Genomic DNA, 15,426 nt, shown 5'->3' with positions numbered 1-15,426 from the left:
GTGCCTGCCGCCTCCCGCCAGGACAAGCCGGCGGGACCCCTGCTCTCCTCCCTCTCGGCCCAGCCCATCACCGGTCTCTACGCCCGGCCGGCTCCCCAAGTGGCCCAGCCGAGGTCTTTCGGCACCTCCGTGAGCCCCGTGGTCTCTGAGCCTGGGGGCAAAGTCTATTCTCCTGGGGAGCCAGACTATGGGGTGCATGAGTACCGGGAAACCTATTCGCCCTACAGCTACCAGCCGGCACCGGTGCCGGAGCCGAGGAGCTACAGCCATGCCCCAGCTGGAGCACCGATGGGCATCCTCCCGCTCAGCACCTCCTACAGCCCCGTGGGGTCTCAGCAGCTCCTCGTGTCCTCCCCGCCTTCCCCCAGCGTCCCACCACAAACCCAGATGCCACCCAAGGGACCAGAGAGCTACGAAGACCTGTCGAGGTCGGCAGAAGAGCCCTTGAATCTGGAGGGCCTGGTGGCCCACAGGGTGGCAGGTAGGACGCTTTGATTCCTTGGGGGGACGGGGGGGACTGCATGTCCCAAGAAGCCGGAGCCCGCGGGGGTGGCATGCATGGTGGAGCCAGGGATGGGAGATGTGGCAACTCCTTGTCCGTGCTGGATCTGGGCTTGGGACCGAGCCACCCGCCGTGGGGCATGCCGGGCAGAGGGGCAGCCTGTGCCCCTCTCCTTCACCGAGACTCCCCCCTTGCAGCTCGCCGTCTGCAGCAGCATCTCACAGAGGTGGGGAGAAGGGGTGGCCAAGGGGGTTGGGTCCCCCTATCCCACTTTGAGGTATGGGGCTCATCTGTCCCCTGCGGCAGGGCCACTCGCTGGGTCCTGGGGGGATTTCTCCCTTTCGGGGAGAATATGGCCGAGTTTGGGAAGATGTTTTCAGCTCTGGCTGAGGGTGTCCTGCCTGGACCCCGCCTTGGACATGATGCTCTCCCTGCCTGGAGCGTGCTCTGGTGTAAGGTCCCAGCAGAGCACTTGCCTTGTGTTTAATGTAGCTGGGCTCCTCCTTGATTTCAGCCCCTGCTTTCCCTGCAGTGTGCTGGGCTTGGTGCTTGGACCTCCTCCCTGGGCAGCCAGGGTGCTGCTGGAGTGAGGGGACCACGATGCGGGCTGGAAGCAGCCTTTCTGCCCAGGTGGCCCAGCCGTCTTGGCCCCGAGTTGGTTTGAAGCTTGACCTGGCCTTGACCGATGGTCAGGGGCTTGGGAAGGCATTTCCCAGCTCTGACAGAAGGGTTTGGTGTGATGCTTGGCTGGCTGCAGCGCCGAGCATCGGTGCTGTGGCTGGATGAAGGCGTTTGCTCCGTCCCGCAGAGGGGAAACCGCGTCCTCCGCCTCCCTGCCGTCCCATGGCTCCAGCTCGGGGGCTTTAGGGACGCAGAGGGTCCCAGCCCCCCAGGGAAGGAGGTGCCGTGGCCCTGCAGCAGGGTGGGTGCCCTCCCTCCCCGCTGCTTCGGCTGCAGTTGTTGAATTGCGGAGCAACACTTGGGAAGGGTTCGGGGTTGTGGCCAGGCTGGGGGCCAGCTCGTGATGCTGGGGCTTGGCAGCTCCCTCCCTTCCAGCTCTGCGCTCAGTCCAGAAACTCGCCCGGCATTAAAGGGAGGCGGGGGAAGAAGCTTGGCTGGAAAAATCCAACAGCACCAACCTCCCAGGCGTCGGGGCTGAGTCACCGGGGCACCAGGGCGGGGGGCAGGAGGGGTGCCACCGACGGGGAAGGGGACAGGGCTGGGTGGCAGAGGTGTGGTGGGGGCGGTTTGCATCCATCCGAACCCGACCTCAGTGATCCAGGCCGGATCCACAGAGGGACCCAGGGCTTGTGCAGAGGGTTTAAACAAACACGGATGCCCAAACTGCGCTGTATGTCTGGACTGATAAGGAGCAGATCTCCCCTCAACTATGGAGGGGAAAAAAATGGGGTGGAAAAGAGGAGAGCCCTCAGGAGAGGAGGAACAGTATTTTCTGGGGGGGAAATGGGTATTTGATGGTGTCTACCAAAAAAATCCATCCTCCCTCACCCTGGGGTCAGGTCCTCAAGGCTGGGCTGGGGTCAGTCTCATCCCCCCGCAGCTACTGGGCTTCCTGGGGAGGAGAGGCGTCCCAGGGACAGTCCCCAGTGCGTGGCCACCTGTCCCCGTTGAAGCCTGGCCGTCTGTGCCGAGGCGGGGACAGTGCAGGCGGGCGGCCTGACCTCCGTCGGGAACAAGGTGTCCCGAAGCCAGTGCCGGGAGGGGATAGCCAGTGGGGATGATGGGGCACAGATGGTTTGTTTACATTCCCTGCTGCTATAAATTGCCTCCATGTCCTGGCGCGGCAACGAAGAGCATCTCACACCTCCTCTGTGCCTGGCGGGGGATCACTCCCATTCCCGCTTCCCACTGGTGATGGTGGGGAAGAGGTGGGGTGGGGCAGCACTGGTATTCCGGCATTCCCAGCTCCTCCCTGCAGAGAGGAGCCCATCCTACCATCCTTCAAGTCCCCCCTCATCTCCCAGCGAGGCATCTGAGGTCATCCCTTCTTGTCCCAGCCCTGGCCATCCCATGATGGAGGTGATCTGCACGGTGCCACCCCTGAGGGAATGGTGATGGGGCATTTGTGGCATTGCACAAGGCCATGTGTGGTTGAGAGCTACCATTGATTTCCTATATGGGTTTAAGTGGTGCCTGGAGCCAGGTAATTTGGGTGATGGGAAAGCAGCTCCAAGCAGGGTCTGATCTCCCTCAGACCCCAAGTGACCCCGGGCTCATCTGTTGGAGCCCAACTAATATTTTCTCTTGTTTTCTCTCTCTGTCTCCCTATTGTATCTCGTGACATTTGTCCTGTCTGTCCCTTCCTCTCCCCATGGGGAACCATGTCTGTCCCCTGTGACCTCCCACCCTCCTTGCACCCCCTGTCCTGGTACGCTGGCAGAGTACAACGCCAAGCTCAGGGAACTCAACAAGAGCACCAAAGTTCCCCGTCCTCCTCTGAACCATCAACGGTCCTTCTCCTCTGGTTTGTTCATTCCACCTCCCTCCTTCCTTGTCCTTCAACCTTCCCCATCCGTATTTATCCTTCCCTCCCCTCCATTCTTCCTTCTCATCATTCATTCATTTTCTCTTCTTCTCTCTCCTCCTTCCTGCCCTCTCATCCCTTCTTCCTCCCCTATCCTTGCATGCCGAGTGCTCTGTGTGTTGCATGGATGTGGGATGGAGGGAGGCTCGGGAGACACCCCCATGCAGGCTCGATCCCCTTTCTCAGCAGGGTGATGCCCCAGACCCCACCTCAACCTCCCCCGGTGATGGGGGAGCCCCTGTCCCTGGGTACTGACTGCCCAGCCCACACTTGGTTTTATGTCTCATCCAAGCCTGGCATTGCTCTCTGGTGGGGTTTCATTGCTGGGCCAGATCTGGACCCTTGCTCCAGCCCCTTGGAGCTTTGCCCTGGCCGTGGCTCACCCCTCGGGGAGGCAAGGGCTGGAGAGCAGCTTCACAGACCTCAAATTCAGCCGGTTCCTGACCCAGCAGGGGCTCACCTGCCTCAGTCCAGGGGTTTCCCCCATGGGTCTGTCTGCAGCTGGGGGGGTAGGTGAGGGAGGGCCCCTGGCTGTGCTCGTTTTGGGGTGAAACATGGACATGCACATCAATGAAGTTCCCTGGGAGGAGGGGAGCAGTAGATGTATCTGTGCCCGGTGGGATGGGGCGAGCTGGGCTCTGGCAGACAGCGGTACAGGGCAACGTGTGCTGCTCTTCTTTGTGCTGGGAGGGAGCGAGTCTGCATCTCGCTTTTCCCTGGGCATCGTGTGTCCCTTTGTGGCTTTAACTGCTGGGTGCCACATCCCGAGGGCCATGGGATGCTCCTTTGTCCCTCTCCTCTCCACTGTGGGGGCATCACCCGGCTCTTGCCTGGCAGTAGCTCCAGCATCTCATGCCCCAAAAGCGACTGCCTCCTGGTTTGGCCCAGAAACCCGTCTCCCCAGCCGCAAAACCACCTGGATTTAAATCCCCCTTGTTTCCTCCTCCTCCGGCTGTTGGGCTCCTGCCTTTCCTCAGCCCTAGAGCTGTGTTTAATCCAAGGGCAGGACTTTGCTGGGAGACGGTTGCTGCCAGGTTAGGGAGTTAAATGGGCGGCAGAAGGGGTGGCGGTGCCAGAGGTGATGGGGGGCCAAGGATGGGAAGTGGGGCGCGGGCTGCTGTTCCCCCTCTCAACTGTGGTGGGGAACCCCACGTCCTGCAGCTGGACAGAGTGTCCTTGGGGAGCTGGTGGCAGGGACATGGCTAAGGGAGGCTGTACTTCTGCTGAGGGGGCACAGTGAGCGGGCAAAAGGAGAGTTTGTTTTCCTAGAGTAGTTTCCAGCCCATAAATCACCTGGGGGGTCGAGGGAGCGTGCTCAGAGCCTGGGTTTCCTCCAGGCTTTGCTCCGGGCGGCCCGTGAAGTTTCCCACTCTCGGCTCCCAAACAATGAGTCCCTTTTTTCCCTTCTCCTCCCTCCCCTCCCCGCAGCCCCGGCTGCTTTCCATGTCTGAGGAGTGGAGCAGCCAAAGCCCGGTGAGCTCCTGGGTGTCCTGATGGCCAGATCCAGCACCCTGCACCCGGGTGACACACAGCCCCAGGATGGAGCGGGGGGTCCCACGCTGCAGATGTGCGACGTGCACTGACAGTTGGGCTCTGGCTTCCCAAATGGAAAATGCAAAGCGAGGCAGGCGTATGTGACTTGAGGAGCCTGGTCCCTGCCTCTTCGCAGCTCTCAGTCACTGCAGCTCACTTTGGGGAGGGCCAAGGTATGCTCCTGGTGATGCTCTTGCAGTGTGCAGGACACCTCACAGTGCACAAAGTGGAGGGGTGAAAATAAACTATAAGGGTTTTTTTTTTATCCCCCTCCCCCCTCCTTTTTTTTTTTTTTGTTTTTCCCTATGCTCACAACTGAGGGCTTTGTTTCCTTAAAGCGAGGAGCAGGGAAAAAGATGTAGGGTGACCCTACAAGATGCTATCCATGGCCACCACACCTACAGAGACCCTCTCCGTCCCTCTGTCCCCACCCCAGCCTTTTTAATGGCTGTCCCCCGCGCCGGACAGCACCTGCAGAAGGGATCGGGGAGTTGTGTTTCAAAGCTGCTCTTAGTGGAATTTTCCAGGCCGCCTCCGCGGCTGGAGCCAGCCCCGTTGGCTCATGTCCCCCGCCTTGCAGCCCGGCCGCCTCTCCCCCCCTGAGCCGCGATTTTATTGTTGTTGCCATTCACTGGACTGATTATTTAGAAATGCACCCAGGCCACCTCCCTCCCTCCCTCCCGCGCTCCCAACCCTTTCCCTGCTCCTAGCCCTTTCTCCGGGGTCGGGAAAGCTCCGGTGTGGGTGCCGGAGTGGTGAAGAGGGGAGGTCAGCGGGCGTGAGGCGTGGGTCCCGCACGGAGCCCCGGGGAGTGAGGGGAAGCAGCTGATGGCTGGTTTTCCTCCGCCAGCCCGTGGGAAAGGAGTTGGTGTTTGAAAAGTGCATTTCCTGGAGCGTGATGCTGGCCTCAGGGTTTTGGGTTTTTTTTTTCTTTTCATTTTTTTTCTTTTTTTTTTTTTCCCCTCCATGTGCTGGGCCAAAGGGAGCATGAGCACTCCCCAGCTTTGCGGGAAAGATGGAGGAGATGGTGCTGTCACCTCTGCTAATAGGGCTGAGACTGAGGGTTACCCCGCTGCCGTGTGGGTCCCGTGGGGCTCTGAGCTGCGCCTGTGATGCTCTGTGCAGTTCCCCTGCACGGAACCCAGCACCATTGTCCCTGAGCCCTAATTAACCTCTTCGTCAGGCAAGATGGAGCGGAGAGTGTGTTTGGGCCCTGCTGGGTGCTGGGAGAGGTTGCACCCCTCATCCCAGCCCCGCAAGTGCCCCTTGCCCTGTGCTGGCTTTGTCCCTGTTCCTGGGCTTTCTCCCAGCCCACTGGGATCACCAGTGGGATCTACCCAGCCTCCAACACCCATTCTCCCATGGTGACTTGCTCACTCCCTTCTTCTTCCCAGGGTCTCGGAGCCCCTCGGTGCTCCCCAGGCTGAGAGCACTGGTGACTCGTAGTGCTGGGGTGTAGGAGGGGATCTGGGGGGAGACAGTGTGGAGACGCCAATCTCCCCTGGCAGGAAAATGTCATGCTGAGGGAAGGAGATCAGCAGTGGTTTGTTGGGGTTCCCTGCACCACCCCTCTGGCTGGGGTCCTTCCTCCCACCGCGGTGCTCCCATTACTTTGGGGACTCACAAAAACAGGCTTTTTCCTCTGCTGTGGTTGGAGCCACATCCAGCTGTGGGAGCAGGGCTGCAGCCGAATGCGGCTGCCCTGGTGCTGGGGGATTTGGCCCTTTCCCACCGTGATGCCGTTGGGAGGTGCTGGTCCTCCCCAGTTCTGTGGGGCAGGGGCTGGCTGGGCTGCTCGCAGGATGCTTGTGCACCCGCTGCCAGGGGATGCTGTCCCCAAGCGGAAGACTCAAAGTGCTTTGGCTGGCTAATGCAGTGATCCAGCCACTAGCCACAACCCTGTCTTGCTTTTTTGTTTGGCCCAGGGCCAGTGCTGTAGGGTGTATCTGCACCAGCTCAATGCTGACCGTGCTGGTCCAGGGTTAGATGCAGGTGAGTGCTGAAGCTGCCATCTCTGCCAAGCAGAGCCCCCTCTGCAGCACACGGCCCCGGTGAGACCTCTCAGATCAGCCCCAGAGCATCTCCTGCTGGTTCCCATCTCAGCCAGCACGTCCTCACCCATCTCCCACCCTGTGCTTGCCCGGCAGGGGTGCAGTCCCGGGAGAAGCCCCCAGAGGAGATTGCTGTCCCTGCCCGCAAGCGGACCCCCAGCGACAGCCACTATGAGAAGAGCTCGCCGGAGCCCGGCTCGCCCCGCAGCCCCACTGTCCTCTCGCCCGAGGTGGTCAGCACCATCGCGGCCAACCCTGGAGGGAGGCCCAAAGAGGTGTGCTGGGGCTCTGCGGGGTGCCGGGGGGGCTGTCGGGGTGCAACCACCTCCAGGGAGGGAGAAGGCTTGGAGGGGGGTATGGGACTTTTGGCATCCATGGCACTCTGGAGGGTTGAGGATTAATGATGCTTTTTGTGGTGGTGGTGTCCTGGAGGTTTGCACCCATTGTAGGGACTAACCCTGCCTCCTGCTCTCCCCTAGCCTCACCTCCACAGCTACAAGGAAGCCTTCGAAGAGATGGAGGGTGCCTCCCCCACCAGCCCACCCTCCAGCGGCGGTGAGATTTCTCCCCCCACCCCAGCCTTCCCCGTCTCGCCACAAACCCCTTACTCCAACTCCTGTAAGTGCTGCGGCTCCGGGAGGCGGAGGGGCTCGGTGGGTGGCTCTCGGCAAGCCAGAAATTTGCCAAGGGTCAGACAGCTCCGGGCTCCAGACACCCACTGCCACGTTAATCAGGCTTCCTCTCCATCCTCCTCTCTTCTCTGCATCCCACCTCTCCACGCTGCCATCAGCATCCCACTGCCATCAGCATTCCACTCTCAGCACCCTCCTGTCAGCTTTTGCCCACCTTCCCCTTGCTGGGATGTTTCTCTGATGGGATTCCGAGGCGGGATAAGGAGAGGGACAGGGCCCAAAAGACAGCGTCCTTTCAGCCCATCCTGGTCCTGCACCTCCCCATCTTTCCTACTGGCATGGCAAGAAGGGCAGCGAGGCTGCGGTAGAAGGCGAGCAGGGGGGAGGCAGGAGGGACTGAAGACAGGGAGGGGGTTTGGGGCAGACCCTCGCATGTTCTGCCACTTCTCACTGACTGTTTCCAGGGCAGGAGGTGGAAAAGGCTGGGAGGTGCCAACCCTTTGCATGCAGCCTGTCTCTGCTCCTCTGGCACAGCATGCCTCCCTTCTGACTAACCCCGACTGCGCAGTCGCGGTGGTTTTGTGTGGACCGGGTTTGTGTGACCAGTTTGAGTGATGAACCCTGATAAGCAGCCTCACGTCGGCGCAGCACGACTCGGGCTGGACCAGTGCAACGGAGCAGCCGGTCAACTGGGAAACCCATCAAAAAGACGGCAGCCCCCGCCTCTTTACCCCCCCCCAATCACTTTTGTAGGCTGGATGCTGAGGGATGCTCAAGGGCTGGGTGTGCTCAGCCTGGCTGCAGCCCCCTCTGATGCCATGTCCTGGTCACGATGGGGCCGCCTGACCCCTGTAGCTCAGCCCATGGGGCTGGAGGCTGTTTCCTCCTGCACTGTTGCAGTTCCTCCCCTGCAACCCACTGGTGTTTGAGCCCTGTCTCATGGGATGCAGTGACTAGAGTGTGGGAGCGTCCCTGGGGTATTTGGCAGCTTGGAAATGGCCCCGTTGTTCTGGGGACCCAGAGAGCTCGGCCCTGGGGCAGCAGCTCCTTGGCAGTGGGACAGTGGCTCGTTCTGGGGGATGAGTCACTTGCAGAGAGGTGACAGGAACAGCCTGGCTGAGGATGCGGCTCGGAGGCAGCGTTTCTTAGCCAGCGCCAGCTGGGGAGGCCTGGGAAGTCTGAAGCTGCAGCTCGAAGGCTTTGCCAAAGTGCCCCCCGGGGGGATACAGGAGCAATTCCCCTCCACAGGGAGACGGCAGTCCCGGGGGAATTCCCGGCCCCGGGAGGACCCCGCTGTTTGTCAGCCAACGGAGGCGTGAGCTGACATCGTGGCTTGCAGCCGACCAGATTTGGGGAAATCAGACACCCGCCGGGGAAGGCGCTGCCGTCTCGGTTTCCCAGGGACTCGGCTGCTCGGCTGCGTCAGTCCCAGGCTGCTGGGGGGCACATGGTCTCGGGGTGAAGGTCTGGCTTTCCTCTGGAGCTCCCACCACCCGCCGCCTCCCGGCCTCGCCGCCGTCCCTGCGCCCATGCTGCCAGCTGGGGACATACAAATGCTGATGGAGGGATGTGCCCTCTGGTCCTTCTTGCTGGAGCTGATACCCAGAGGTCTCCCCCAGGGAGATGCAACATCAGGGAGATGGATCAAACCCGGGGTGCAGGAGGGAAGAGGCGCAGTTGCCCTGGGGGGGTGCGCTCTGCTCCATGAAACCCTGCTGCCTCGAACTGCCGGTGCATCCATACCATAGCCATATATACATACTCCTGGTATGTACGTATGGACCCAGAGGTACAGACCTCATGTGTGCATTGCCGCCCCGTGGGGAACATGCTCTGTGTGAACATCCTCACCTGCCCGTTGAGCTGGTCTGGAGGGCATGGGGGATTTTGGCAGTCCTGCTGCCCTTTTCGTGGGGGTGATGAGCTGCTCTGGGACAGCCTGGTCCCAGCTCAGCCAGGCACGGAGATCGGCGGGGGGGTGTTAAGGTTTGGGAACGCTGGATTGGGGGGCAGCTGCTTGCACAGGGGCAGTGAAAGAGGCTTCATGCCTATGGTGGGACCATTCCCTTGTGGGGACACTGCTGGGAGATGGGGTCAGGGCGCCCCCCGAGTGGGAATTGCCCCCTTTCTTCACCCTGCCCCGCAATGGGGCAGACTGCTTGTTCCTGGGCACCTCCCACCCTGTGCGCATCCCCGAATGGAGAGGGGGATCGGTGCCCTTCCCTTGGGGGTGCTGCTTCACACAAGGGCGTCTCTTCTTCCTGGCAGCGCCCGATTGCAGCTGGTGGGTGGGATGTGTCATGGAGGCTCTGAACCCCTGGGCAGTGTCAGCTCCAGTCTTTCTGAAGCTTCACCTCCCACCCCTCCACTAACGCTCTTGTGTCCCCTGTGCTGACAGTGCGTTCTCCTCCCGGCCTGGCCAAGACCCCGCTCTCAGCACTGGGGCTGAAACCCCACAACCCGGCCGAGATCCTGCTGCACCCAGTGGGAGGTGAGTGCGGGCACAGGGGCTGCAGGTGGGTTTTTTTTGGGGGTGGCATCCATGAGGATATCCCTGGAAGGGTCCCCTGGCTGGAGAAGGCACTTCTGTCTCCTTTTTGGGGCCAGGTGGCCCTGGGGTCCTTGTCACCTCCTGTGGGGACTCTGGGACTGTGTGAAGGTGAGGGATGTTGGTGCTGCCCTGGGTGGCTCAGCCCTGCAGGGTCTTTAGTGGTGGAGGCTGAAAAACCCCGGGGTCTTGCCTCCTGCCCAGCCCCATGTTCTTCCCTCCCTCACCCCCTTCATCGCTTCTCCTTCCCAGCTGGAGAGGGTTTGCTCTCCGAGAGCCGAGCCTGTCAGCTGGAACAGTATCCAGAGCTCTCTCCATCCTGGAGAGTGGTCCCCGGGTGCAAAGACACTGCTGTCCTGGGGACGTGTCCCAGAGCTGCCTGCCAATCCAGACCTCGCTTCTCCCCAGCACCCGGGGCCCCTTCCTGGGCCATCTCAGGGCTGAGTGTCACCTCCCCAAAACCCAGCTGAGCCTGGGGGGAATGACATGGCTGAGCCCACCCAAGCAGGACCCTTCTTGCTCTGCCCCCAAGGGTGAGCTGATGCATTTTTGGTGCTTGCAGGGCTTCTTGGAGCAGCATTTTGTGGTGGCTCCCTGCTGGGCTGTTCCCTCTTCCCCACCCAAAACCAGCCTCCTGGGTTTTGGACATCATCTCTGGGATGCCCAGGTGGACCCTGGAGGTGTCCGAGGCTGGGGTTCTGGTTTGGGGTGCAGTGTCGGGGAGGTGTGGGGCTCTCCTTTGCGCTCTGTGTGCCCCTGTCTAAGCAAGGAAAGCTGCTTAACTCAGATTTCTCTTTCTGTCTCACACTTCTCTTCCTCCTCTTGCCTTTCCCATCGCTCCCCTGCCCCTCCGTCTCTCAGAGCTAGAAGGGGAGGCGGGCGGTGACTCTGAAGAAGGTAAGAAAGGCTTTTCTTTCTCTCTCTCTCTCCCCCCTGCTCATCCCCACTGTCAGAGCTGTCTCTCAGAGCAGGCTCCGGCTGTCAGCACCAGCAGCCTTCCCTCGTGCTGGCCCCCAGGGATGTAGGAGCCTGAGTCTTGCCCATTCTCATCCCTTCTGAGGAGGGGAACGTCATGCCTTACATCATGGTTGGATTCCCTGATGTCCAAATTGGAGCTGGAGGTCTGTCACATTGGGTGGCGATAGTCTATAGGAGCTGAGAGCTCTTTGTCAGTGCGTGGCATCCTTACTGGTGGCATGCTGGGGATGCTGGCACATCACGGGCAGCTTTGGATGAGCCTGGTGGGGGGCTGGGAGCAGCAGCCCTGGTTTTGGGCTCCTGCCCTCCCCTTCTGGCTTTTCCGCTGCTGTTCGGAGCAAAAATAAACCAAAGTGCAGCACAAAAGGTCACCAGGCGCAGAGGCCACCAATGTGCTGCCGGCTCAGCCGTCCAGGCAGCGGCACAGCGCCGGCAGCCGGTGTGTGTCTTCTGCTGGCTGGGAGGCCAAATTCACCCTGCCTCTCCCATCCCGGGGCTGCGCCTCTCCCGGGATGCTGAGGACTGGGCTGAGCTGGGACGGCAACTAGGGGGTGGCTCTGCTGACGGTGGGGGCACTGGAGGCTCTGGGGTGGCATGTCTTCTTGGGGGATGGAGGCTTTGGGAGTGGCTGCGATTCCCTGGAGTGCTGCCTGCTATCTAATGGTTGTTGGGTGGTTTTGCTTTCTTCTTTAATGAAACTTTGGGCCCTCGGGGCCGGGATGGGGAACTGTATGTTCAAGATGTGTTTTGGGGAGAGGATGTGTCTTCTCGGCGAGTTTGCAATGCTCACCGTGGCCCCGGAAGCCATCGGCATTTCTCCCCGGGAGTTCCTCAAAATGCACGTAGCCCAAATCTGAACATTGTGTAATACTGGAGAAAGTGTTTGCTTGAAGAAAATGTGCTTCCAGAGCTGATTTTTCAGTGATAGCTTCTTGGGTACATTAAAGAAAGAAAAGCTGGGATAAAACTAGGCTTTTCCCTCTGAAGTCTCCCCCAACTTTACCATTTCTGTCCAGTTTTAAGTTTCCAAAGACCCAAACATTCCCTCTCCTTCCCACCAAACCCCAAAGAGCTCAGTCTGTGCTACTTCTCTTTTCCCATGGTAGTCCAGCTGCTTGCATGATGGTTGGCCCAGAGCAAGGACATCCAGTGGCCCCGCGCTGGGTGGACTGAGTGGCCACCACCAGCCTGCTTTTGTCCTTCTTTATCCTCTTGGATTATGTGATCATAGAATCACAGAATAGTTTGTGTTGGAAGGGACCCTTAAAGGTCATCTAGTCCAACCTCCCCTGCAATCAGCAGGGACATCTTCAACTAGATCAGGTTGCCCAGAGCTCTGTCCCAACCTGACCTTGAGTGTTTCCAGGGATGGGGCATCTACCACCTCTCTGGGCAACCTGTGCCAGTGTTTCACCACCCTCATCATAAAAAATTTCCTCCTTATATCTAGTCAAAATCTTCCCTCTTTTAGTTTAAAGCCATTACCCCTTATCCTATCCCAATGGGCCCTGCTAAAAAGTTTGCCCCCGTCTTTCTTGTAGGCCCCCTTTAAGTACTGGAGAGCTGCTATAAGGTCTCCCTGGAGCCTTCTCTTCTCCAGGCTGAACAACCCCAACTCTCTCAACCTGTCCTTTAGGAGAGGTGTTCCAGCCCCTGATCGTTTCTGTGGCCCTCCTTTGGACCCGCTCCAAAAGGTCCCTATCTTTCCTGTGCTGAAGGCTCCAGAGCTGAACCTGGTACTCCAGATGGGGTCTCACCAGAGCAGTGATGGGTTTAGGGGGGGTTGAATCTGCAGTCCTGAGCAGGGACGGGTTTTTTGGCTTAACGAAGCTTTGGCTTAGCACCCTCTGCACCCAGCCGCACATTCCATGAGGATCCCTGCCCCACCAGGCTCTGCTCACCTGCTTCTGGGGCTGGGGGATGCTCTGGCAGTGCAGGACCTTGGGGTCTGGCTGCCACCTCCGAGGAGGCTTTAAAACAGCTCAACGCAGTGGCAGCACTGGGTGTTTCTGGCCAGAGTGTAGCCCTGCCTGGGTTCAGTGTTCCCAAATGACTGCCCACCCCCCAGTGACTCAAGGCTTCTCTATTCTCCCACCGTCTTCCCGTCTTCAGAGCCTCTTCCAAGAAAACACTAGGAGGCAAAAAAATTCCCCACCTTTTTTTTTTTTTCTTTCTTTTTTTTCCCCTTGTTGAACCAAATGACTCAAACTCATGCCCATGGTCACATACCTGGCTGTGGCACATGTAGGCTGTCCCCCGTCCCCAAGCCCTGGTCTCCTGCCTCGCTTCAGCCCCCACCTTTGCGGGAGGGGCTGGCGTTTTCGCAGCCGTTTGGTCTTAACCTCTTGCAGGCTGACTCATATGTACTGCTGGCTAATTTTAGTCTGGGGTGGGGAGCCGGGGGGAGAAAAGTGAGTAGCTGTGAAATTAATTTAATTACTTAAGCGGCGATGAGTTTCTTGCAGCTGCCCTGGGTTTCCCCCTCAGCAGTGCCTCGTCCCTGTCACTCGGAGCCTTGTCTCCTGCCTCGGATGCTGGTACCCAGCTCATGTGGAGGACCTCGGTCTGGTTTTGGCCCAGATCTTTCCTGGGGTGGTTAAGCAGGGTTGGGCAGGGAGATCAGCCCGAGGGATGGACTACTCCTCCCATGTCTGCAGGCGGACAGGGCACGGAGACACTGGAGGAGAAGGAGGGTGACCTGTGATAGTCTTTTTCCTTGCAACGCCCTGGTCCGGCACCGAACACGGACCTGTGCATTGGCATTGGTGTCTGCGAGTGGGCTGGCTTGCCAGCAGGCTTAGCCAGATCCGGGCTGTTATGACTGGTAATAATAATAATGTTTGTCATGCTAATTACTACTGCGGAGCCGCCTCAGGCACGGTCAGCCTGGAGCCAGGGACCTGCAAGGATGCCCGGCCCATAGAGTTTGATGCCAGCCGGGTCTCGCTTAGGGTGTTGTGCCCCAGCATGGAGGCAGTCGGTGGCACGTGCCAGCCGAAGTGTGACACGGCTGCGGGGGCACAGGGGGATGGGGCTGAAGCTGCAGCCCCTTCATCCAGCGTGGCTTTTGGGGGGCTGCAGGGGCTATCGTAGGGATGAGGACCAGCCTGGACGGAGCCAGGAGGCAGAGGGGAAAGGGAGGAGGGAGGGCTGGGTCTGGTGGCTGCTGTGGCTGGTGACAGGCAACTCAGCCCCCTGCTCCTGGCACGGGACAGCTTGGCAGCTCCAAAGGAAAATTGCTTTTCTTGGTCGTGCTCATGGGCTCTGGTTTCAAGCCGGGCTGGGAGTGAGAGTGTTGGATACGGCAGTGGAAATAGCTGGAGCTGCTTTCTGGTCTGCTGGTGGAGATGGCTGGCAGAGGTGGGCCGCATGGGGCAGGGACTGCTGGGCATCATCGTCAGACCCGTGTGAGTCAGCGCAGGCTGGGCAGGGGGACTGGCTCTATTTTTAGGGGTCCAAGGATGAGCAGGGAGCACGATGCGTGCTGTGTGGCATCCCGGGTGGGGAGGGACGCTGACTCAGAGCAGGGTGGAGGGGCCATGGAGCGGGAAGGGACTGTGGTCCCATGTGCTCCGGGTTCTTCGGGAAAAGGGGTGGGCATGACCCTCTTCCCTGTGCCCTGGCCAGGCTCTTTAGCATGCCTTGGAGTAACCTAAATGTCCAGATGAGCTAGATGTGTTTTTGCACAATCCCTGGTATGGGGGAAGAGGGATGGGAGAAATGTGCAGCTGGAGGAGCTCAGCTCAAGCACTTTCACTGGCTGAAACAGGGATACAAGGAAGGGCATGGCCCCCTTCCCATGGGAGCAGTGGGCTCATCCATTTCCCCTTCTCTTTTCTCGCAGAGCCCAGGAGCTATGTCGAATCGGTGGCCCGCACGGCCACGACAGGCAGGGGAGGGACCTTGCCCGCCACCCAGCCCGGGGGCCCAGAGGTGCCTGCCAGGAACGGCACCTTCGCCAACTCCTTCACCGCCCCCAGTCCCGTCTCCACCAGCAGCCCCATTCACAGCGTGGACGGGTAAGGCAGTGGGTGCAGGTCCCGGGGGCTGGTGGGGCCGGGGCTGAACCCTGTCTGGTGCACAGGCTCGCTCCCGCTTTGAAATTGCCTTTGCAAGGACCCCCATCTCCCCATGCAGGGTTTAGGGGTCCTGGCTAACCATGCAGCTTACTGCCCTGAGGACACAAAGCTGGGTCACTGGTGGTCACTGGTTGTCACTGTTCCTCAGCAGCATCTCACCGGGAACCTGGCCCTTAGGGCAGGGGGAGGGATGGGGTCTGTGCTAACCCCTAGTCCTGGGTTGGGCTAAGCATCGGTGCCTTGTGGTGCAATGGAGCCATCATCCCTGTCCCCTCTCCACCCTGCCCATGGGGTGTCCTGCACCAGCTCACCTGGCAAGGATGGAAGGGAGGGACGAAACAGGCGTTTTACTGGAGGGAGAGCTAGAAAAAGGCTCTGTCTCCCAGAAAGCCGTATTTTGAGAAGGAATTGGGATGCATGGGGGAACTAAAGCTGCCTCCAGTTGCTTTCATGCAGCTGGCAGGACACATCCCACTGTTGCCTCTGAGCACCCAAGCAGCTTGCTGGCGCCGTGCCTCAGTTTCCCTGTGGCCCACTCACAGGAGGGTACCAGCCAGC

At 59.9% G+C, this 15,426-nt stretch overlaps 1 protein-coding gene across 1 annotated transcript in view; it reads left to right on the top strand.

Moving 5' to 3' along the window:
* The window catches only part of TNS1 (tensin 1), a 40,995-nt gene that overhangs the window by 18,765 nt on the left and 6,804 nt on the right, over positions 1-15,426 (top strand). The window contains exons 14-20 of the mRNA XM_009887335.1: positions 5-481; positions 6,728-6,906; positions 7,111-7,186; positions 9,662-9,754; positions 10,673-10,708; positions 14,634-14,808; positions 15,411-15,414. Coding sequence (XP_009885637.1) covers positions 5-481; positions 6,728-6,906; positions 7,111-7,186; positions 9,662-9,754; positions 10,673-10,708; positions 14,634-14,808; positions 15,411-15,414 — 1,040 coding nt within the window. The remainder of the gene's footprint in view (positions 1-4; positions 482-6,727; positions 6,907-7,110; positions 7,187-9,661; positions 9,755-10,672; positions 10,709-14,633; positions 14,809-15,410; positions 15,415-15,426) is intronic.

This window comes from Charadrius vociferus, unplaced genomic scaffold (genome assembly GCF_000708025.1).
Source record: "Charadrius vociferus isolate BGI_N301 unplaced genomic scaffold, ASM70802v2 scaffold385, whole genome shotgun sequence".
Taxonomy (NCBI): Eukaryota; Metazoa; Chordata; class Aves; order Charadriiformes; family Charadriidae; genus Charadrius; species Charadrius vociferus.
The sequence above is the reverse complement of the archived record's forward strand: the minus strand, read 5'-3'. Positions and strand labels throughout refer to the sequence as shown.